Genomic DNA, 22536 nt, shown 5'->3' on the forward strand with positions numbered 1-22536 from the left:
GCGGCTTGAGGATGGCTGACAGGAGAAAACCCCGCAGATTCCCAGCTCGGAGAGCCCTCGGCGACAGCAGCAAGTGGGAAACTGTTCCCATAAAAACAGAGAGAAACTGCTGGAAGTGGCACCTCGAATACTTGCTCCTCTCCAGCAGTGTCTGTGCCACCCGCAGCTGGTTTCGGTGCACTTTGTCCCCCTCCGACACCGTTTTGCAGCAGGACGCAGCAGACCCCTCGCTGTTACAAGGATCAGGACCCAGTGGGTCATGGGCAGGGCAGGGTAACTCAGGGACCCATTTTCTGGCCCTACAAGCTGCTGCTCTCCAGCACCAAACCAGCTGAACACACCTACGAGCTCCAGCTGGCCTTGCAGCACGCCCTGCAAGAAGTGGCTGGGCCCTGCTTAACACCACGAGGGGCAGATTAATCCCTGCCTGGGTAAATAAATCTCCTACAGAAAGGCCTTCACTGGGTAAATGGAGACATCCAAATGCTTTGTACCCACCAAACGTCTCACAGGACTAGGAGAGAGTGATCCCAACGCCCAAACAAACCGTGTGAGCCCCGCAGACCATGAACTCAGCAGTGACACCAACCTTGACCGAGCCAGCCTCTCGCCAAAAATCTGCACTGCCAAAAAAAAAAAAAAGAAAAAAAAAGAAAAAAAAAAAAAAGCTGGCTCCAGCCCAGAGGAGGTGTTCCTATCTGCCGGGTGTTTCAGACAGCAGCAATGCTTTAACAAAACAGTCACAAAATAACCCCTTGCGTGGAAAATTAGATGTTTCTCAACCTGTCCAGCATAGGTTTCTCGGTGTCCATTCTGAGATCAGTTCCTGTAATCTCATACCAAGGATAATTAGGCTGGGGAACAGTTTCCCAAAGGAAGTGACAGGTGCCCAGTCACTCAAGATATTTACAACCCGGCTCGCAGAACGTCACATGGAGGGAACATCTCGCCACGATGCTGGGTGGATGGACTCGCTCCATGAATTCCTTCCAGCCCCTCAGCGCCGTGCAAGCTGCCGGCCCTCGAAGGTCCACGCAGGCACCGCCTGAGCTGAGAAAGCCCTGGGCAGAGCAGGCTGTCAGACCCCACGTACCCGGTCCCTCCGGGAGAGGAACCCCTCCGGACTCGGCTCTGCCAGCTGGCAGCAGGCGCAGGCAGCCCTCGGGCACTGCCTCCGGGGAGCCGCAGCCTTGGGGCTTGGAGAGGATTCAAGAGGCAGCGAGGAGGGAGATAAGCTGGCCCCAGCAGATAAGGGTTCGAGGTGGTGATTATGGGGCAGGTCTTTGCCCTGAGATCATGACAAGACGGGTTCACCCACACACAGACCGTAATGCTGACTTAAACAGATCTCCCAGATCCTCATTTCCATGGCTCTCGCTGGGTTCCCATACCCCAGCACCGAAACCCACGCTACCCGCACGGCAGCGGCAAGGACGAGCCTGCGGCTCTCCCGAGGCCACGCAGGGTCCCTTTTGGGGACACTCGTTGCCTGGGCTGACCCTTTTGGGGACGTGCATCCAGCAGAAGCCACCCCACCTCCCCTGCCCAGCCCGCGGCACCAGGCGGCTGCCGCCGATCCCGTCTCCAACCCGGGACCTCCAGCCGCTGGAGCTGGGGGGCCGCTGGCTGTTTGTGACTCTTGAAAGCGTTCGCCCTCCCGCAGTTTCACCACATCCTCAGCTCCTGGGCCGCCCACGCAGCCTCCCAGCTCCTTGATCCGGGAGGGAGCAGCCGCACGCCCACGGCCGGGCCCGGGCAGAGCCGGCACGGCGCACCCGCGGGTGGCAGCGCTCCCCGAGCCGCTCGCGCCCTGGCAGCGGGGAGATAGATAAATAAAGCAACGAGACGGACGACGACGAAATTATCCCCTCCATCAAAATATCTGGGTACATAGTTCAGGCCCAGTCAATCATCAACCAGTTTATTACCGCCGTAGTCCTTATTATATAAAAAAAAAAAAAGGCACCACAGACACACGTAGGCACGCACCCCGCTGCTAATTACCCCAACCGTGGCGCTCGCCAGCGCTAGGCCTGGTCGGCCCGTCGCTGCCATTTGGGTTTTTTGGTGGGGGAGAAGGGTTTAGGCCTGCTGGGGCAGCAGGTACGGCCCCACAAACAGGTTGTGGCCCAAGGGGTTCCTACAGCCCCCAAACCGGGGACATTTCTGCGTGGTGAGGGGCAGGGGAAAGCTCGCCCCAGGGCACCCACGGCCACAGGGGCTGGTGTCAGAGCCCGGCCTGCCACCCGACCGAAGGGACCGACAGCAGAGGGGTGGCTGTGGGAAGCTGGGGCCCGACACACGCCTGGTCCCGAGGCCTCGGAGCCCAGCAGCAGCCACAAACCCAGCCCGGGTGGGTGGAAGGGGTGGGGAGGTCCTGCACACCCCGCACCGAAAGGACGAAAACAACCCCCTAACAAACCCATCCCAGATACTGCCCAGGTCGGAGATGGGGAGGAAAAAAAACCAAAAAAAACAACAAAAAAATACTCATTAAATGTAATAAGCAGCCTCCTCGTCCCACACTGCCTTGTCCCAAATAAATTAAATTCCTTTTCATTTACACAGCGCAGGAACCTGACCGGCAACCTGCACCGGCGAGACGCCGGGGCTTAGGAGGGGAACGAAATGAAAGAGAAAACAGCCCACACAACTCACAACAAACACAAAAACCCCGAGAACTTCCCCTCCGCATCCTCGGCCCGGCCCCGGCCACGGCTGCCGGGAAGCGACGGAGCCGGCCCGGGGCTGGGGAGGGCACCGGGGGGACCGGGGAGATGGGGAGCCGAGGGGGGGCACCGGGTCCCGGGGCGCAGGGAGAGGAAGGCGACTTCCGTAAAGAAAAGCGAAAGAAAAGCGAAAGAGGCTGCGGGGCCCCGGCAGCACCTGGCGCCGCCCGGAGAGCCCCCGGGAAAAGTTTTGGGGCGGAGGGGAAAGGGGAAAGGGATGGAGCGGGGCCGGCACCGGGATGGGGACGGGCAGCGGGGGTGGAGAGGGGGGGGGGGGGACACCGGGACGCACGCACACAGCCAGAGCCGGGCGAGGGACAATTGTGCTGTACTTACCATAGTCGGAGAGCCGAAAGCCGAATTCACTTAAATAATCAACTTTCATAATACTTAATTAATACCTAATTGCGGCTGATTGCTCCCGAATAACAAGTTGTTACAGCCCTGATGTCATCGCCGTGCCGGTCCTCCCCGAGTCACTCGGGCAGCGGGGCCGGGGGCGGGCACCGGGCGCTGCGGGAGGCGGGGACGGGGACGGGGCCACCACGCCCCCCCCCCCCGGCACCCCCCCGGGTCCCCCCCGGGTCCCCCCCTCGGGGCAGGTGCGGGGCCGGGGCCGGGGTCACCCCTGGGGGCGGCCGCGGGGGGCGCGGGGGGCTCCCGGGGGGCTCCCGGCGGGGCGCGGACGCGGGGGGGGGGGCGGCCCCGGGTCCGGTTCCTGCCCCTATTCCTGCCCGGTGCCTGCCCCTACCCCCGGCCCCGTTCCCTGCCCGGGTCCTGGCCCTAATCCTGCCCGGGTCCTGCCTGATTCCTTCCCTTAATCCTGCCCGATTCCCCTGCCCGATTCCTTCCCCTATTCCTGCCCCTTTCCCTTCCCCATTCCCTGCCCCTATTCCTGCCCAATTCCTTCTCCTACTCCTGCCCGATTCCCCTGCCTGGTTCCCTGCCCCTATTTCTGCCCAATTCCTTCCCCTAATCCTGCCTGACTCCCCTGCCCCTATTCCTGCCTGGTTCCCTGCCCCTATTCCTGCCCAATTCCCCTTCCCCTATTCCTGCCCGGTTCCCTGCCCCTATTCCTGCCCGATTCCTTCTACTCCTGCCCGATTCCCCTGCCTGGTTCCCTGCTCAATCCCTGCCCCAATTCCTCCCCCTTTCCCTGCCCCGTTCCCTTCCTGGTTCCCTGCCCCGTTCCCCACCCGCTGCCCCCTCAGGAAATCACCTCCGCGCTGCGCCGAGCCCCCCCCACTTTATTACTATGATTATTTTTATATATATATATTTTTTGCAGCGAATTTCCTCATTTTTTGTTGCTTTATTTTTCTAAGTGGCAAAGAATGCGAGGGAGGTTCTAAGAGGCGTGTTGGGTAAACAGAGATATAAGGCTCTTTCTTTAAAACAAACGAACAGATTATTTACCTGATTAAATAGGTATTTGGAGCAGGTTGGAGGCTGTTTTGGGGAACACACCACGCTCGGCTCCGCGGGCAGGGAGCAGCCGTGAACTCGGGGCTCCTAAATCCCTGCCCCAAGCAGCACTCGGTGTGCCTGTCGAAGGAGGCCAGAGCCGTTCCCCCACTGCCCAGGATGGGGAAACTGAGGCAGGGGCTTGCCAAAAAGGGACCTGAGGAAGGGGCTTGCCCAAAGCAGCCGGTGCCCGCAGGCTCCCGCAGCGCCCGGGCGGCACGCCGGGCCGGAGGGCAGGCAGAAGGGAGTGGACAGGGGGTGTCGTTTGTAAAACCACAACTATTTTGGCTTCTCCCGGAAAAAAAAAAAAAAATCTAAACAAAGCCTGGTGAAACGGGGCCGGGCCGGGGCCAGGCAGTGGCAGCAGGAGGCACGAGGGGCCAGGAAGGAGCGAAGGGCCTGAGCCGAGCACCGTGGGGCTGGGCCACTGAGCGAAATCAGGCTAAAGCCAGCACCTTATGGCCATGCCACCTCCTCTGGTGCCACGGGCACCTGGTGCTGGTGACAGGGACGTGGGGCCAGCCACCGTCACCCCGGTCCCATCGGGGCCTTGCCCCTCTCCCTGTGCCGCCCAGCGCCCCGGTAAGGGGCTGGGTAAGGGCCGGGTAAGGGCAGCTCCTTTGGGGCGCGACGCCTCCGCCGGGTGCAGGTGTGTGACAGCCACCCCGTCACCTCACCCGGCCCTCTCCGCCACCTCCTCGCTGCGGGGAAGCCTCCTGCTCGCCCTCTGACCGTACCTGTTCTTCGACACGCACCGGCCCAGCACCTCCACACGCCAAAAGGGCTCCAAACCCTCCCCGCCCTCCCTGCCCCGTGCCCTGCCCGCTCCCCTCAGCCCACGCACGCGTGGGACCCCCCTCCCCATAACCCCAAACACACCCCCGGCGTCCCCTCGGCCGCCTGCCCACCGTCCTTCCCACTCCTCCTGGCGGGCACAGCTCGCCGAGGTGTTTTTTCAGGTGAAGTCCACGCCCTGCAGCTGACGCAACGGCGAGGCCCGATTTCCTATCTCACCCATCTCCAGTCACAGGATCGGGTTTTATTTCCCCATCCTCCCTCCTTTGCCTCTTACCCAAGAAAAGGGCGCTCTTGCCCCTCTCCGAGGCTCCTTTGGGGACCCCATGCCCCTTCCCTAGGGTGGCACCCCCTCCCCTGCCGTCACCCCCCCGGGACACGGAGCTTTTTGGGGACCCCAGCGGCGGCCGCCCCGCGCGGCAGGTGAAGCGCTCCCTCCTCGTCCCTTCCCACCCTCCCAGGGGCGTCGGGAGCTCTCGGTAATTAATGTTTGCCAGGTGCTCCGAGATCCTCAGATGAAAAGTGCAATGGGAGGGGGAAGGATGATTAATTTATTATTATTATTACAGTTTAATGCTTTCCCCGCAGACAGTGTGCCAGGGCTGAGCAGGGGGTGAGTCACGCTGATATGTGGGACATCCCCCTTTGTGCGTCTCTTTTGTGTTTTGATATTTATTTTTTTTTTTTAATGCTGAGCCCATTTTCTTGGCAGTTTCTCCCTCCCTCGCTGGAGCTGACCCCGGGGCCCAGGGCCGTGCTCTGGATTCATGTGGGCTCAGGGCGCTGGCTCGCAGATTGCAGGTTGGAGATCTGGCAGCACCGCGCTCCTCCTCCTGCTCCTGCTCGGGGAGTTTATTAGGCAAATGCTCTTGCCCTATTTCTGTAATTTTGTTTGATTTCTGTTTCGTCAAGGGAGGCGCCCGGAGGCCTCGGGGCCTGGGCGGCAGGAGCAGACAATCCGTGCTTTCTTTCCCTTTCCTCCTCTTTCCCTCCTTCCTTCTCAATTCAGTTTCAATCACATTATTGGCACACGGCGCCCCGCGAGCGTTGCCAAAGCGCCTGGGCCGAGCCTCCGTGTGCCGGGCGAGGCTCTGCCCGCACCTCCTCGGCCAAGTCCCTTCCCCTGGCCTCTCTCGATCCATCTGACACCGGCTCCCCCCATGTGGCCACCCCACAGCCCCCAGCACCCACCGTTTGCCCAGCGCTGCCCCTCTCCTGGCCATTCCCTGGGGGCAGCGAGCGCGCCCTGCGCGTCCTCCTGCTCCACGGGGGCCCTGAAGACTTGGGGGCGAGGAGTGGCAGGGGTTTGGATGCGCTGCCAATTAACTACAATTTACTACAGCGATTAAAAGTGCAGCCTGGGGATTGCAGGGCGAGGAGCTGAGGGGATGGTCCTGCCCGGGCACCGCGGCCAGGGCAGGGCCTTGGCACTGCAGAGCTCTGCCTGCACTGCCTGCCGGTGCCACCCTGGGCCAGCCCTGAGCTGCCCTGTGAGCAGCACACGGGGCAGCGGGACGGCTCCACGGCCCCACAACACCGCTGCCCGAGGGCAGGTCCCAGACTGGGCAGAGCCCTTGCTGCGGGGCACGGGGCACACGCAGAACCCAGGGGTGATTTTTGGCCGAGGAGCCGCGAGCCAGCGCACAACGGGGGTGGTTTCCATAGCTTGGCTCTGGATTCCACGTGGGTCGAGCAGGAACAGAGGCAACAAGGAGCAAGGGCAGAGAAAGGAGACCCTGTAAGGCTGCACGCAGCAGGGACCGCTCCTCCGGGACGTGATGGGAGCATCCCCAGGAGGGCACACGGAGCCCCTAATGCAGGACCCACAGCGAGGAGCGCCCACGGGGACCGCGCCGCGCCGTGCCACGCGTGCAGCCACACAGCACGGCCCTGCTTGTGCAACGAGGCCGCCGAGCATCGCCGCCACTGGCACGGGGCACAGGCGGCTGGCTCCGTGCGAGCCCGGGTGCGAGGACACGTGCGGGGCCGTGCGGCACTCGGGGCCCCGCGGGAGCCCTGGCCGAGGCCGGCGGGGTGCGGGGAGCAGCGGCGGGCGGGAAGTGTGAGGCAGACGCAGCGATTGCATTACTGCAGGAGCCCGGGCTGGCAGTGCCGAGCTATCGTCCCCGTAATCCTGTTAGCCAGCAATCTCCATTCCGAAAGAGCTTCATTTCTTTGTGAATATTTGTAAACTAGATATCTAATGGAAAATTATAGGAAAATTATAGTGAAATTCATGACGAAGAAATCCGATTAGCCCTAATTCAATTATGCCATCTTAGCCCACACAGCACATTTCCCATTTTTTTCCCATAAATACCAATGCCAGGGGTCCGGGTAATCAAATAAAATTGAAAATCATCTTCCCATTAAATTCAATTAGCTGCAATTTCTAAAGCCTATCAGAGATTTTAATTACTAAATTATAAAATTCTCCAATGCTAAATTGAAACTAAAAAAATTGCACATCCTTGTGTTTCAGAAGAAAAAAAAAACCTAGCAGAAACCTTGAAAAATACCCTTCTCCTCCCATCAGCGCCCACGTGAGCACGGGCCTGGGGAGGCTTCGTCAGAGGGCTGCTGCTGGAGGGCCACGAGCCAGGCCCGGGGAAGAAGGCGCTCGGGCAGCAGCCGAGACCCGAAGCCCAAATCCAGCCCTGGGCGCAGCTCCGCGGGCTGCAGGAGGGCCGGGGAGAGGCTGGCAACCTCGGCAGCGCCTTGGCTCCTTGTTCCCAGCCGAGCTCCTCCGCTCGAGCTGCTTCCCTGCTCCTCGGTGCTGCTCTGCTGGAACGAGCCAGGAGGCAGCGTGCTCCCGCAGCCGGCTCCCGGCCCAGGCTCTCCAGGAGCTGGAACGAGTTCTGCCTGCACACGGGCTCCGTGGGGCAGTCCCTGGAGTCTCGGTGTGCCAAACCCAGGGCAGGAGAGCTGGCGATGCCCAGAGGGAAGCGGGAGGGCAGATGCTACCTTTGTGCTTCTGATAAAGCTTCTTGAATAATAGCCATGCAAGCCTGGTCCTGACGCTGAATTAAGGGAAGCTGGAGCCCTCAGCAAACCGATTTAGCTCGGAGCGCTGCTCCAGCAAACACGTGGGATGTTCGGGAGCAGGGGGACGTGATCACCCTCCCCTGATAGCGTTCGCAGAGGCACCAGGCAGGCAAGCCCATCCCTGAACTCTTCTTTATTCAACAACCAGCCCAAGCAGGCGAAGGGGGAACCGACAAAGGCTGTGCCTACAGATGCTCGCTCCCAGCCCTGCATCCCCGGGGACCACCGCGGCACAGCCGAGTGTCGAGGGGCAATTAACTGCGCGAACAAGCAGTGGGAGGAGAAGCTCGGCTCTCCAGTCACAATACCTGACCCTCCGCGAGGCAGCGAGGGAGGATTTTCTGACACCGCTTTTATGCCGGAGCGCACTTTTGTGTGGTACCCTAAAGGGTTTATTCATGCGCTACCAGGAACGAGCCCAGTTTCCAGCGCGTTTCAGCTCCAACGAAGCGCTCCAGCTGCCCCGAACCAGGCCGATACTCGGTTTAATTTACTGGGCGCCCGAAAGTTGCCAGCAGGGAGTTGCCCGCAAACAGAACAACAACAAAAAAGTTAATGATCTGGGCTTTTTCTTTAATAAATAGGCAAACTGGCTGAGCCGGATTGTTGGCTGGGATTCGTCTCCCCTTTATCACCCTGGAGCTTCTGTGACACATTCTCCAAATCATCAGCATTTTGCAATTTGAGGTCGTTACCAAATACTATTTTTTTGCCAAGGAAGGGAGAAAAATAAATTAATAATTAAGGAGCCCAAGCAGGGAGAGGCTGCGGGTTGGATGGCGCTGCCACCTCCGCGGGGATTGCTCAGGCACCTGGCGCCCGCCCAGCGCGCACCTCGGTCGCCGGCTCACCCAGGAATGTGGGGCTGGCACCCGGGCGCTCCTGGATTTTACTACGAATTAATCAAAGTCTCTTCTGCAAACGTCTAACGCTAAAATCACCGCTGGCTCAGCTTCGGCTGCGATTCCCCCCGCTGCGGGACTCGGCGCAGGGAGGTTACCAGCTCCAGGTGGAAAGCTGAAGGGGGTTTCCTCGCTGCCGAGCTCCCCGCGCTCCGAGGCACCAGCCTCTCCCAGCTGGAAGGGGAAGAGATTCCCCGCAGCCCTTCTCCCGCTCGCAGCAGGTAGCCGCACAGACGCTCGAGATAGGCTGGGATAAATCTGTCTGCGCTGCCTGACTGGAGAGTGCTTACACCAGAGAGGAATTTGACTTGACTGCGAGCCCGACGCAGGCGGCACAGGACTGTACTGGCGGCGTGCGCCTCTGCGCCTGGACGCCTGCGTGGCCGTGGGTGCGTCCCCACGAGGGAGGCCAGGCAGAGCCCTGCGCCCACGGCACGGCACGGCACGGCCACACGCCGTGGCACGCAGCCCTGCACAGCCCCAGGGCCACCCGTGCGTGCAGGGCTGTGTGGCCGGGTGCCGCCGCAGGGCTGTCCGTAGCCATAAGGGTGTGAATTTCTCCCGGGGGGCTCGCGGTGTGTGCCTGCTGCCCCCGTCACCGTGCCTGCGGTACCGAGCCACCCTCCACGGCCCTGGAGGGCTCAGCACGGCCACGGTCCACGGCCCCGCAGTGCTCTCCAGAGACCCAGCGCTGCCCTGAGCCGTGGGTGAGCCGTATTCCCCTCTCCGCACTCCGCCTGTCTCCGAGCCCTCTCGTATTTTCAGTGCTCACCAGACCGTGAATTCACCTTCATACCAGTTACAGGGTTATTTAGCTTCTCCCGACGCCGACAACCACCCTGTGCTCCCTGGCAGCTTGGCGTTCTCCCGGGGGTGGGCAGGGCCCCCTGCCACGGTGCCCCCCAGGCACACCCAGCAGGGGCACAGGGGGCAGACCCCGAGCAGGACACCCACCGGCAACCTACACTGGGAAAAGGCAGCAGCAGGAGAGCTACAAATGGGATGGAGGGGAGAAAAATCCCCCGAAACAAGGGAGAACGGAGCAGGGAGGGCACATACAGCGGGTTTTGGCCCTGCGCACCCCACAAAGCAGCGCCCTGCAGCACTGGGCACTGCTGTTTCTCCCTGAATTCACGGGGAGCAGCTGGGGAGCCCCGTGCAGCCGCTGCGACACGGCTGGGCAGTGCTGGGGGTGTGCCCGCGTGGGGACGTGCCCTGGTGACGTGCCGGACCCTGCAGAAGGCAGGGCAGCGAGCGGCCTGTCCTCTGTCACGAGGAAACCTCCCTCCCTCCCTGCCTGGCCCCGAGCCACCCTGCTGCTGGCTCTGCTGTGGGCTGGCTCCCAGAGCTGCGTGGCATCCTCCTGGCAGCCTTCCCCTCGCTGCCAAGCGCCCACCCCCTGCCATCGGGCGCACCAGGCGAAGAGCACGAGCCCCTGCACGGCCTGGGGTGCCTCGTGCCCTCTGTGCCACCGCTGCCCCCAGCCCAGGGGACGAAGGCTGTTTGATGGGCAGGGTTCCCTCACTGTTCCTGGGTTCTTGGTTCCCTCTCTGCTAGGACGGAGATCAAAACAGGCACTTGGCTATCTCAGCACCGCCGTGGTCTGGGGATGAAGCTCACGCGTGGCCCCTCTTCTCCAGCACGTGTGCACGGAGACATCCCCACAGGCCCAGACAAGGCTGTGCGCACAGAACGGGGCCAGCAGGGGCCGGGAAGGCATTTGGGGTGCCGGCACTGCTCTCAGCCCTCCCCTCACACTGTGAGAGGGCCCAAAGGGAAGGGGAAAGGACAGAGCAAAGCAGCCACGCTGGCACGGGCTCATCGCAGCCACGCTCCTCAGCCGGGCTCCCCGGGACAGCTCGCAGCCCTGGGCTCCTGCTGCATCCCGAGGCCGAGCGGGGGTCCCGGCGGAGCCTCACCTGCCCCGAGCACACCCCAGCCTCCCGCGCGCCCGGATCGCCATGAAATAAAAGCTCTGTGCAAACAATAGATCAATAGAGCCCCCGCCTCTTCGGAAGGAAAACAAACACCCGGATCACCGCAAATTAGAGAATGTTTCGCTTCACTTCATCCAAACAGGCTGACAATTTTTTTGGGTTGTTGCCACGGCGACAGAATAACACAGCGTTCAGCCTGTTGCAGAACAATCAATTAAGTTAATGCCTCCGAGTGCCTGTTTACTCTTCCATTTAGGAGGTGCTGCTCTCGCTCGCTCTTTTCTTGCTCGCTCGTTTTACATTTCTCATCCTCTTCTCCCCGCTCCTATTCTTCCTCTGTTTAACCTAAAATAAAGTCCCTCCCCTCGGCTACCTCCTCCCGGCTTGTACGGAGCCTCCCACTTTTCGGCACGATCACCTGGAATAAAGTTTTTTTCCTCTCTTTGGCTCTTGCCTTTCCTCCTTTCTCCCCAGAAAAGCAGAAAGAAAGTGGGATCTTACCCCACCTGCCCCACACAGCCCGACCCCTTGCCCTGTGCGCCCGGGACCCTACAAAGTTTGCAAACACCAGCACTGAGCAGCCCCAGGGTGGAATCTCTCCACCTTGCAGGAGATGCTGCAGCTCCTTCAGCTGCCCACCAGCCCGTAACCCCCACGGGTGCTCATTCCTGCGGGTTTGTTGGCTGCCTCACAGCCAGGGCGAGTGGTGACACTCGGTGGCATCGCCCTGCAGCCGCTCTCCCGCAGCACGTTGCATGGTGCAAAGGGCCCTGCTCTGCCATCCCGGGGGAAATGAGGTGCCAGAAGTGAAAGGATTTACCCGAGGCCAAGCCCGAGATGTAACTCAGGGCTTCTGCCTCCTGATCCCTGCACCCTGGTGCTGCCTGGTGTGGGCACAACGCTCCTGTCTGCCCATCTTTAAACCCTCAGGGCAGTGTCCATCTTCCCCTAATCCACATCCACTAAAATTAACGGGAAAAGTGACGGCAGACACGATGGGGAAGCCCCCAGGTTCCAGGACATCAGGACATTGCCTTCTCACCCTGCAAGCAGCAACAAGTGCCTGGGCGCGCAGCCCCGCTCATTCAGCACGAGGCTGCAGGGGGAGGAAGGGGAGCTCGGAAACAAGGCAAAACCCCAGGAATGGGGGCAAAGCAGCCCCTCTCCTCCTGCTCCCCCAGCAGGACCTCCCCAAAAGCTGGGTCCCTGCACGCTGGCAGTGCCACCCCATGGCGGGGCCGTGCCCGTGGGCGCGCTCCCTCTGCCCTCCCCGAGAAGTTGTCAGCAGAAGCCGCTGGAGCAGGGGCTCGTTGACTGCTCCCTGTCCATTACAGCCCAGATTATAAGCATATTGCACAGTGCTCTCTGCACGGTGCTGGGGAAATCCAATACGCTGAAAGGTTAATGCAATCAATTAGGGTGACAAGGAAGTAGAGTAAAGCCTTCCGAGTAGATGAAAGGGAGAGAGACGGAGACAGAGAAAGGCAAAGAGAAGCGGGGGGTGAGAGGAGCGAGGCAAGGCGGGTGGGAGGAGGAAGAAGAGGGCGCACGGGGCTTGTGCTGTAGCTGGAGAGGTGCTGGGTGGCCACGGCCGTGTCCTGCCCTGCGAGGACAGGGTACAGAGGTCCTCAGGGACAAGAATTCCCCATTCTGCTTCTTCCTGCCCTCTGCAGCGTGCACAGCGCTGCTCCAACACTCGATGCCCAGCCCGTCCTGCCACCCTGCCACCCGTCCTGCTCGTCCCAGGGCGCACAGCCCAGGGGACAGCCCCAGCCTTCCCTGCTGGCCCCAGCCGTGGCTCTGGCTGGCCCCAGCCCCTGCTCTCTGCCCCCGGCTGCACCGAGCGTCATTAACCTGTGTGGACAGGTCAGCGAGCGCGGCCCCTTCCCACCGCGGCTCCCGCTCGCGCGCGGCCCCGCCGAGGAGAACGTGACACCGGCTCATTAGGACAAATTATTACTCTATAACCCCTGCCGCAATGTCCCTTAATATGCCTATTTAGCAAGAGACAAGTCCTGGTGGGCTCCTCGCCATTAAAACAACCTCACAAATCACCAGAGGCACAAGCACCGCCGGCGGTGCCGCCGGGGCGGCCGTACCCCGGCGGGGGCCAGGGGGGCACAGCCCGCTGGAAAGGGGCCCCAGGTGCTGCTGGCAAGCAGGGAGTCACCACCCGGCCCTGGTGTTGGTGCAACGAGGTGGGAAATCCGCTGTGGGAGCGAGCTGGGATGGCTGCTGGGAGCGCTGGAGCTGCTTCGCGGAGCCCCTGCCTCGCTCTGCCCTCCAGCAGCACCGCCGGCGTCGTGTTCCACGCGGAGACCTACGAGGCTCAAACGTTTCCTCTGCTTTCCCCCTGAAGTCGGTGCCTGGCTGCAGGCGCTGGGGTGCGATGCTGCCTCCTGCCAGCTCCTCGCAGGTGGAGAGCAAAGCCCTGGAGGCAGCTCGGGGGCTGGCTCCGTCCGCAGGCGCCGCGCTCCCCTCCCCGCTCGCCCGTTGCGCATGAGAGCGGGCGGCTTGCACCTTGCGGGGAGGATGGGGCTGTCTGGGGCTAATCCGCAGATTACGGAACCTCAGCAATTCAGGGCACAGTGCGTGAGATATCGCGGGGGGAGAAACGCGGGCAAATGTCAGAGGAAGGCTGCTGCTGAGCGGGGAGGGCGAGCGCGAGGAAGGCAGGCTGCAGCCTGATCCGCAGGAGAGGGGAAAGGGAGGAAGAAAAGAGGGAATCGCGTAAAAACAGCACTGAAGAGAAAGGGAAAAAGGGGAAGGAAGCAGAGCTGTGCCCAGAAAGAGTGTGTGAGAAAGAAATGTGATGGGAGGAAGGAAAGAAAGTGCCCAAAGTGAGTGATGCCGGGCACAGGAGAGGGCAGAACGGCAGCGGATGGACGGAGGAGTAAGGGACCGAGAGAGAAAGAGAGGGAGGGAGGAAAAGGAAGAGAAAAGAGCAAGAATAGCCACGCAGCAAGGCGCACGCGGGCGAGGCCGAGCGCTGTAACCAGGGTTGTGAAGCATGAAAAGGGAAGAATCTGCCTGCTCCTTTCAGCGCTCGGAGCATGGCGCTCGGCGCTGACCTACACTGTGCCCGGCTGTGATCACGTTTTCAGGGCCACTGCCTGCCGATCCCAAACAATGATGGGGAGCCTTTGAAGTCAGAGAAAGAAGCCGCAATGTGAACAGGGGACTTTCTTTTTTTTTTTTTTTCTTTCCCCCCTCTTTTTTTTTTTTTTTTACGGGTTAGGGGAGAAGGAGGGAGGAAAAGGAAGGGCTGGCGGGGCTGGGGGGGTGGGGGGGAGGCTGGGGGAGAGGTTGCGAGGACAAAACCGAGCGTTGCTCTCAGCGGGGCGTCCCGAAACGCCAGAGACAAAAAGAAAACAAACAGTTTATGAGCGGGGCACATGCTGCCTGTGTCTGCGCGCCCCGCGCTGCCGGCCCCCCGTGCTCCCAGGGAGGCTTCTGTTCCCCAGCGATGATGGATGGACGCGCGGGGCCATTCAGGCCCCCGTGTTACAGCAGCGGTATTTACATAACACTGGCCTTCCACCGGTCACCTCTGACACTGCCCGGCCCGGCTCGGGGCCCCCAGGCAGCCCCAGCCCCTCTGATCCCGCTCGGTCCCAGCCCCACAGCTCCCTGTGCAGGACCGGGGGTCCCCGCGGCCACGGGGATGCTCTGGGTGCGGACACGGGGAGCGCTCCTGGTGCCCCCAGGGTGATGTCCCCGAGGGCAGAGCATGCTCAGCGTCCCCAAATCACTGCCACGTCCCCCCTGGCCTCGTCCTGGACTTGTCTTGGTGCTTGGAGAAGGAGTGGGGCTGTGGGAGAGGAGAGCCTTGGTGGGTGAAGGCAGTGGGGAGGGGTGGGGACTGCTCAGCAGGTGGCACAGGGACCCACCTAGCACGTGGAGACGAGGGTTGGAAGAGAGGAGATCCCCTTTCAGCCCAAGCCTTATCCAGCACCAAGCCAGCAGCCAGCTCTAGAGCCCCAACTTGGGTTTTGAGGTCACACGGGGTGCAGGTAAGGGGAAGCCCAGAGAAGTCAGGCTTCTGCTGGAGGCACGGAGCTGCCGCAGGGGGACTGGATAAAAACCTGCCAGATGAGCAGGGCAGCGCGCGCATCGCCGCCTGAACCTGTGTGTGTGAACCGAGCTCAGCAAAACCTGACAGCGGGCAGACCACATCCATCCCCTCCCCGGCCCCTCTCCTCCTCCCACCACCCCGCACGGATGGACACGAAGCCGCACGCTGCTCACCAGACAGAGGCAGCGGGGAGGATGTGGAGGAAAACCCAAAATGACAAAATGGGGTGCCCAGAACAACTGCCGTGCAAAGACAAGGACGGGATTAGGACACACAGGGGCCGTGTCTGCATTAGACCTTCTTCTCTTTGCGTCCCTCCTTCCAAGTGACGCAGGGCGAGTCCCAGAAGCTCCAGTGCAGACACGGCCGCGGAGCAGAGCATGGAGTGTGAGAGACACGCAGAGGAAAAGAGAACCCAGGAGGGCGTAGTGACATACCCATTGCAGTCTGAAGTCTCTCCTACCTTTCGGAGGTTTCAAGGCCTGGTTTCTTGCCTGGTTTTTAGCTCTAAATTCACTTCATCCTGGGGAGAGAAGAGAAAGGAGGTGGTTAATGCACACAGCTAGCACCCAAGGCACACCCGACCCATAGCCATACCCCAAAAAAAGCCCCAAGCACCCCAGCGGGGCCAGCATGGGGCACCCGCACATCACCAAGTGCCCTGCTGCTCCTGGCCGCACCGTGCAGCGCCGTGCACGCCACGAGACACCCAGTGCTCCGGTGTTTCATGGCACAGGAGGCACCTGGCGAGGGCTGGGCACGATTTAGCAGAGAGGGAACAGCTTGTAGCAGCCGGGGTCCTGCTCCCCAGGCACCATGACAGCCCTGGTGCTGCTCAGCACCCATGCAGCCAAGGGGGCCCTCTGCTCCGTGCCAAATTATTCCCTTCGCAGCCCTCCCCCTTCCCCTGCTGACCCCCAGAGGTTCACCAGCCCGGTGGGCAGCCTCCCTCCTGTAATTTGGGGGGCACAAGGCGAGGGGGTGCAGGGCAGGGTCCCGATGCTCTGAGCTCCCCCATCCCCTCCTCCTTCCTTCCCCGAGAAGGCGGAGAGCGAGGAGGGAAGAGAAAAAGGGACAGGGGAAAAAAAAAAAAAAAAAAAAAAAAAAAGTCGCAGCAAAACACATGAAAAGTAAATTGAATTATTTAAAACCATATGTTCCAAAAATGTGACAGAGCATAAAAGCCGTGCTGTGAGACTTCCGGAGGGGGTTATCCTGCACAGCAGGGTGGGAGGAGAGCTCGCCCCGGGGGAGGACGGTGCCACAGCAGCCAGCCAGGGACTTCCCTCTCCCAGGGAAGGTGGCAGGGAGCAGGGGGGGCTTCACGCTGCGTGCTGAGGGCTCCCGGCCCTGCCCCGCTGTCTCTGCAGTGCCAGGCTGCCCAAACAGCTGTCACAAGTGCCCGCGACGTGGCAGCGAAATGAAAAACCAGCCCGAGGTCAGGCACAAGGAGCCGTGCACCCAGGAGCCCTGGCTCTGGCGCGGTGTGTGACCCGCTCAGCCCCCCGGGGACACCCGCAGAGGGTGGAAGTGACGGGGAGGTGGCTGGGGGAGCTCTGTGCTGCCCCGCTGCCTGCCCCTGTCCCGAGGGACCTTGCTGCCCGGTGCCAGCGCGCTGCGCCCAAGATAGCTGCGGGGTGCTGGCCGGGACCCAGGGCGGGCAGGAGCTGCTGGCACGGCCCCGGCGGGCGCATGGCCGTGGAGCAGAGGCAGCCCCCGAGGTTTTGAAGATGCACAACCAGGGCTGGGCAGGCTGAGGGCAGGACTCGCAGCTCCCCGGCTCGGGATCCTTCTCCTGGCCGGGCACCCTCCGTCCTTGCCACCTTTCTCTTCCTTTTGTTCTCTCCTGCTTGCTCTTTCCATCCCGTCGTGCTCCTTTTTGCTCTCTCCCTTTTGTCCCCCCTTTCCCCAGCTCCTCCCTGGCTGTGCTCCCTCACCCCTGTGCACGGTCAATTCTTGGGTTGGAGTTTTTAATTGTTGTTTTTTTTTTTTTTTTCCCCTTTTTTTTTTTTTTTTTTACTCCCCTTCTTTCGGCCGCAGCTTATCAATGATGCAAGAGGAATAACGCCAATTTACTTAGAATGTGTAATCCCCAAATCAGATTGGGGGATTGTATGAGGCAATATGACCTTGCATATGTCTCCATTAAAGCCAGCCAGGCCTCCTCTTGTATTCTGTGTTCCCAGTACATATTTAGACAGATAACGCTAATTGTACTTGACATGTCCTCTTAAGGATGGACTCTTCCCTCCCCCAGCTCTGCCTGCTTCCCAGCCTGACAATGCGCCAGAGCAGAGCCCTCTTGCTCGCAGCACGGCACGGCACGGCGCGGCACCCACGGGTGGGCACGCACACGGTGTGGGTGCAAGGCCCCGGCTGCCCCGCGCTCTCCTCCCCGCGTTGGTGAGGTGCAGGGCTGGGGGAGCGCCGCGGGGCATCGCTAATCCCCGATTACACGCTGCCCCGGGGACAATCTCGAATTCTGCAGGACATCCAGCAGCGCGCTGCCACCGCTGCCCCTGCCTCCTCGCCTCCTCCCCGACACCTGCTCCGGCTGCCCCCGAGCCACGGAGACCCCGCGGCTCCCTCCTGAGCTGGAAGGGGACAAACCCCACACGTCCCCACTGCCCTCTCCGCCAAAAAAAAATGGGCTTCCCGGTGCTGGGATGGAAAGGAGCCGCTCGCCATCCCCGTCCCCGCAGCCTCCCCGTGCCCAGGGAAGGGTTCCCAGCCCGCACCTCGGCCCCGAGCTCTTGGGGTAAATATTTACAGCCGGCCACTGGCCGCCGAGCCCAGCTCCAGCTCCTTGGGAGCACCATGAAGAAATCCAGACCTCGCTCAGCCCCGTGCCCGCCTCAGTGCAGCTGCCGTGGAGCGGCCGAGCAGGACGCAGGAGGAGCAGGAGGAGGAGGGAGCGTATTCCAGGGAAACCAACGGATCCAAACTCTTTGCCAAAGTGGGCTCCTTTTTCTTTTTTTTTTTTTTCTCTTCTTTTCCCCTTGACACAACATCCTAATTCGACTTTTTCAGTATCTTTCCTTCAACAACCTTTTTTCTTTCCTCCCCTTCCTACCCGGCAACTGCGCATTTATTAATTCATGAGGCACTAATTAGTTCTTTGTTTAATTTTGTGTTAAACAGACTGACCGGAATGATAACGACTTGCAGCGTTGCATTACGGTCCCCAACCGCCCCTGTTTTCTGACAACAAGGGAGCGCAGTGAGACTGGCGTGATGAACCCCAATTCCCACTCCAGTTGCACTTCATTAAGTCAAAATGTGACAAGAAGCTTAGAGAGCAACTTTCAGATCGGATCGCACATAACAATTGGGCAGGAAACTTTCCGGGGGGGAAGCAGGAGCGGCGCTCGCAGCGCAGGCTGGCACCGTGCAATTCCCCCGCGCGCCCGCCTTAAAGGAGCCGGCTCGGCCGCGGGCGCTGGGGAGGAAGAGGAGAGGAAGGCTGAAGGCCGAGCTGGGAGTGGGGCAGGGCAGGGGGCAGAGCTGCTTTCTGCTGCCCTCGCTCAGATTTGGCACCAAGGGATGTGCCAGCGCGCCGGGCGGGGTGATGCCGGTGCTCTGAGTGCGCCCTGACTCAGTTTCCCTCTGAACCAGTGGCACCAGTGGCACTACCAAGTATAAAAACTGTCCTCATCAGGCTCATGCTGGCACTAAGCTCAGCAAACGCCGTGCAGGATGAGCTCCTCAGGCCTCGAGCTCCGCCGAGTGCCGCCCCGTTAGCAGGAGCTGTGGCAAAGCCCGGCCCGAGCCTCACCTGGCAGAGAGCGAGCAGGGCTCGCCCCTCGGCACCACCCAACACCTGGGTGACAGAGGGATGGCACGGAGCTGGGCTCATCGCCAGGCCCTGCTGCATCTGTCCTGGTCTATGTTGGCTCACGCCAGCTCCTCGAGCCCTTCTGGCTCACAGGAGTGCAGCCAAGTGCGGGCAGCTAGCGGGGAGTGGAAGGTCCTAAAGCTGCTCCCTGAGGGACAGGGTCAAGGGGTGGGAAGGGACAGGAAAGCCGACTTGCCAAGCACTCTGCACATGGAGGCTTTGCAGCATTTCAAAACGCATCTCCTGCCGCTGCAGGGACGGCAGCTGTGGAGATAAGCCAAGATCACACAGGAGTAAAATGAGCCGGGAGACCCCAAGCCTCTCCTAGCAGGTGCTCTGCACCCTCTGTCCCTCTCCCGGCGGAGGCAGACACATCCCTCGCCTTGCTCTGGAGAAGCCCAAAGCTCAGCTGAGGCCCAAAGCCTTGCCAAAGCCACGTGAGGGCCTCTGGAGGGCCAAACCAGGGCTGGGGAGCGACACCCGGGCACGGGTGTGCAGAGCAGCACGGCCCGACACGGCCAGGGCAGGAGCGAGCCCTGGGACCGGCCCCCAAGGCAGGGGGGCCACGAGCACCAGTCCCTGCGGGCACCACCAGCACCTCCACCGGGGTGAGCTTCACACACGGGGGTGTTTGGGGAAGGGGCTGGGCTGTCCCAACACAACTCCTGGCCTTACGCTTGCAGCTGAGCACCAAGCGGGGCTGTGCCAGCGTGGGCCCTGGCTGGGCACGGATGCTGGGAGGAGCTCACGGCCTCCCTCGGGGGCACAGCAGAGCACAGGAACGTCCCCATGGTGGCCCCTGCATCCATCCAGTCGGGGCTGCCAGCAAAGTTTTGGGCTGAAGATGAGGGCAGTGGGCATCCCAAATAGGTGAGGGTCTGCCCGCTGCTCCCAAACTCGCCAACCACCCCGGGCTCCATCCCAGCCCTCGTTCACCACAGCTCTCCCCCAGGGTTACGGGCCCGCTGCCCCCCTTTCCCTTCCCTTCCCTTCCCTTCCTTCCCCTCCATCTGGCTGGGAGCAGCCTGGGACCGAGCGCTCTTCCCAGCCCTGGGAGAACCCTGCCGTTCGCCTCTCATAAAGAAGAAAAATGGGAGCTATAAAAAAGGCAAAGAAAAGAAAAGCAAAGCGAAGGGAAATCACGGCGAAGGAAGAAAAGAGCAAAGCCCCCCCTTTGCCTTCCCACCCCTCCCCGTTACCTGCCTTTAGCACAGGGTAAAGCCGCCTGCTTGGTGGCTCCCCAGGCATGGGGGAACCCATCGCTGCCCCCCGCTGCCCTCTTCCCACACCTGTTGAGCAGAGCCCAACACATCCCAACGGAGACGATGCAAAAAAGAAGAGGAGAACGGGTGCACGGGGCGGTGGAAAGGCACGGAGACCATGCTGGAGGAGCCCCATGCTGGAGGAACCCCATCCTGGAGGAACCCCATCCTGGAGGAAACCCTATCCCAAAGCCAACCCCATCCCGGAGGAAACCCCGCAGCTTGTTGCTCTTGTTGCCTTTGGCCACCTCTGGATCCAGAGGGACAGGACACGGCAGCCCCAAATGTCACCGCCGTGCTCCCGGCACCGCCAGCCCCAGGTGCGATGTGTGGAGCCCACCTCACCTCCTGCCCCCCACCTGCCCGCAGTCCCCAAACCTGGCACTCGGCAGCCTTGGGCCGGCTCCTGCTAATTTGCTGTCAGGCTGCCTAAGCAAACCGATTAAAACTAATCATTAATTACAAAAAAAGAGACAGAGAGAGAGAGAGAGAAAAACCGTGCGTAAATGGAGGACTGGAGAGGGCAAGGGGGGGGCTGGAGGGTTTGGAGGGGAAACGGCGGCCAGGAGGGAGTGGGAGAAGAGAGTTTTGGGGACAAGAAGAGAGTTTTTGGAGCAAGGAGGGGTAAAGGAAGGGTTTTGATGCCCGGCTGGAGGCGGCAGAAGGGGACGGGGTGTCCCGGGGCGGGACGGGAGCGAAGGAAGCAGGGGGACGAGAGGGAGAAGCGACCGCGGGCTGGCGAGGCGCACGCGGCGCCCGGGTTCTCCCGTCCCTCTCGGCGCAAACCGCCGGAGCCGGGGATGAAAAATGGGGCATTTGTGCAAAGCCCCTGATTATGCGGGTCCGGCGGGGGCCCTGGGGCACGGCCCGTCGCTCCCGCTGGCTCCCCGCGAGCTGCGGTGGCGGAGAAGAACCCCGGCAGCTGTCAGCCAGGCCCAGGCCCCCGCCGGCCCCCCCAAGGGCACGAGCGCTTCCCAGCGCCCCGGGTGCGGGGCCGAGGGCTCGGGGCCGGGGGGCGGTGGGGAGGTGGGGGCAGCGCCATGGAAACGGGGCCTTTCCTGGGGAAACGCGCTGCCGGCCCCCCCGGCCCCTGCGCCCCTTTTGAGGAGCTGTCAGGACCCTGAGTGAGTGTCACACGACCCAAGGACCAGGCGTGACCAAGCCTATTTTCTGCCTCGAATTTGATTGATTAAAAAACTTTTTAGGAAAACCATGTTAAAAGACAAAAAAAAAAAAAAAAAAGAAAAGAAAAAGGAGGAAAGAAAAAAAAAATTTGAACAGAAAGGGACAAGGGGGTGGGGGGAAAAGGGAAAGGCCTCTGCGCTGGGTTTCCCTGGCAATAGCACCAGGGGACAAGTGTCAGAGGCAGATAAACAGCATAACCAGGCCGAAAATAAAGGTCAAAGGAAGCATGAAACTTAACACAACAGTGATTAAGATAATGATGAAGCAGGGGACCCCAGGAAAGAAAAAAATCAGCCTGACACACAGAAACACGCCGATACGCGCCAGGCGCTGGCCCGGGAGACCTGGCCTGTGGGAAGGGGTGTGGGGGCTGGTGGGGCTCTTGGGGACCTGGATGGGGGTGAAAATGGGGAAAAATGGGGAAAAATGCCGTGGGGGGGCTGTGATCTCCCCCAGGATGCTCACTGCAGGTGAAGCCTGCCCGAGGCCAGGTCCCTCTGGCAGCACCGCGCTGTCACAGCCCAGCAGCGCCCGAATTTGCAATCAAATTCCTCAAAAGAGCTTCCCGAGGCTGGGAGCAGAGCCCGAGTGGGTGTGAGGCAGGGAGCAGGGCTGCTCTAGGCTGGCTCGGGGTCTGGCTCCCTGCCCCTAGCACAAAAAGCCTCGGGGATGCCAGGAGGGCCGCTGGTCACAGCTCCCTGCCCGCCTCCGCCCCCTCGCCAAGGCAGAGAGAAGCCCAGAAGCAGCGAAGGGTTCGGAGAGCGAGGCCGGGAACGCCGCAGCCTTGGGCATTCCCTGCTCCGTCTCCAAACTTCTGGGATGAGCTCACGTTTCTGGAGCCCAGCTCGTGACTTGGGGTTGCCAGGACTGGCTGCGATACAGCTGAGAAGCAGCAGAGGAACTGCTGCTGGTCACCAGCTTCCCCCACGTGCCCAGGGCTTTACAGCTTGTGCTGGGCACGAAGGGCTCCCCGCCTCTCCTGCCCCACCTTCCCACCGGGGGTACCTCCCATCCCCTGCTGCGTGTCCCCACTTTGCCTTTTCTGGCTCGCCAGAGGAAATCCTGATGCAAGGAGGCTTCTTTATGGGTTCCTGGGGGCCGGGGCAGGCCATAATTGCACCCAGCCCCTCCGGCCAGAGGCACGGCCAGACTTTTTAAGCCAGACTTGAGTTGGAAACGTTCCTCCACATCGGGTTTGGGATGAGAGAAAGAAGAGAAGAAGTGTTTCCAGGAGCAGGGCGGATGCCTACACCCCCCCACGGACACCCTTGATTTCGCTGCTTTCCACCCAACATATTCCGACGCAA

General features: G+C 61.3%; 1 protein-coding gene across 6 annotated transcripts in view; it reads right to left on the bottom strand.

Annotated features, from left to right (window-relative positions):
• The window catches only part of CASZ1 (castor zinc finger 1), a 168699-nt gene that overhangs the window by 75395 nt on the left and 70768 nt on the right, over positions 1-22536 (bottom strand). For 3 of the 6 annotated variants that reach the window (XM_082777117.1, XM_082777118.1, XM_082777113.1), the window contains exon 1: positions 3066-3195. In XM_082777117.1, coding sequence (XP_082633243.1) covers positions 3066-3114 — 49 coding nt within the window. In that variant the 5' untranslated portion in view covers positions 3115-3195. Of the gene's footprint in view, positions 1-3065; positions 3203-15384; positions 15471-22536 lie in introns of those variants that run through there. The other 3 variants (XM_082777116.1, XM_082777115.1, XM_082777114.1) reach the window with 3 other exon arrangements.

This window comes from Aythya marila (assembly GCF_965140915.1).
Source record: "Aythya marila genome assembly, chromosome: 21".
NCBI classification, from domain to species: Eukaryota; Metazoa; Chordata; class Aves; order Anseriformes; family Anatidae; genus Aythya; species Aythya marila.